Raw genomic sequence first — 1,263 nt, 5'->3', positions numbered from 1 at the left:
CTCTCCCTACGAGCAGGTTGCTCTTTTAGCTGATTGGTTCAATTACTCCAGCATACCTGACGACGCCGGCCCCGCCGCAGACAACCTCTGTGGAGCAAGAGTACAACGACTTGATCGCGTCGTACAGTGACGACGTTGTGGCATCTGCCGAGGAGGACTTTGTACCCGAGACACGTCCGATTCGAGGTCGGTCCGTAGACACCATCACGGAAGACCTTATTCGGGTGTTGAGGGTAATTCGAGATGAGGACCTCCGCGTTGCCAATGAGCAGCTCATGCGACATCCGGATGTGTTCCAGGTCCTTTCTTCGGGGCTTTCATCGGGCAGTGCATCCACCACCTCTCCTATGGTCACTCCGGCTGGCGGGATGGTGACGCCAGCCGGAGTGTCTCCGACGGCAAGCAATAGGTTGCAGCGCGTGGAAGAACCGTTGGCCGGTGGAGGAGGCCTTCAAGAGACAGATGACTTTGACCCCATAGAATTTGCCCATATAGACCGAATTAGCAGCCAGAATTAAAATGAAAATAAATTGGTCGCAGATGACTGACGAGTGGATTCGCCAACGCTTTGGTGATGAAATGGAACTCGACCAGATAGTCAACTGCCGTAATGTACGAATCACACCATCGGTTGTCCCGTATAATTGGTGATGTCATTTCAGGAACTTGTCAATACTGGTTTAATCAAGGATATGGAATTGTTCATTGAGAAGAAGACTGACGAGAAGTGTTGGCTTCGTAGACTGCCGATCTTTATTAAGAAGGGCTCAAATTTGAACGCGCAAATCAGGTTAAATCCTAAGTATCAGGATAAGAGCATCACTGCAGGAGCCTCTTTCAGCAAGGGTCAGCCGAGCCTAAACGTGAATTGGTCGAAAATCTTCTACAACAAATGTAAGCACTGAATGCCACCACTATCGCCGACGTACCACTGGCTCACGGAGTAATTACGTCACTGTGAATGAAATAAGGGGACACTAAGAGGGTAGACGAAGTGATGATATTCAGATAACCCTTTTGCATTGGACGCGTCGGTCAAGATGAACTCTATCAAAGGCTTGCCACAGCTTTCCGTTAAGGCTAGTCTTCCATGGTTCGAGAAAGACAAACATCGAGACACTTATCACGCCAGCGTAGCTACCAATTGCAAAGAGAATTTGTGGAACGGAGAAACCGTCTTGTTTGCGTCCAAGGTCTCCGTCGGCTCGGATCGGCTAGGCGCCATTCGGGTACTTGAGTAAGGATTCCACCGAGAGGCGGGGG

The 1,263-nt window shown here is 50.1% G+C and overlaps 1 protein-coding gene across 1 annotated transcript; it reads left to right on the top strand.

Moving 5' to 3' along the window:
* Positions 1–519: 519 nt before the first annotated feature.
* On the top strand, positions 520–1,241 carry GNI_010860 (hypothetical protein; the record flags this gene model as incomplete). Its single annotated transcript, XM_011130481.1, has 3 exons — positions 520–612; positions 663–894; positions 1,009–1,241. The coding sequence occupies 3 exons, from the start codon at positions 520–522 to the stop codon at positions 1,239–1,241; spliced, it is 558 nt and encodes a 185-aa protein (XP_011128783.1).
* Positions 1,242–1,263: the final 22 nt, after the last annotated feature.

This window comes from Gregarina niphandrodes (assembly GCF_000223845.1).
Source record: "Gregarina niphandrodes unplaced genomic scaffold scaffold00002, whole genome shotgun sequence".
Lineage (NCBI taxonomy): Eukaryota > Apicomplexa > Conoidasida > Eugregarinorida > Gregarinidae > Gregarina > Gregarina niphandrodes.
This window is presented reverse-complemented; position numbering and strand designations above follow the sequence as displayed.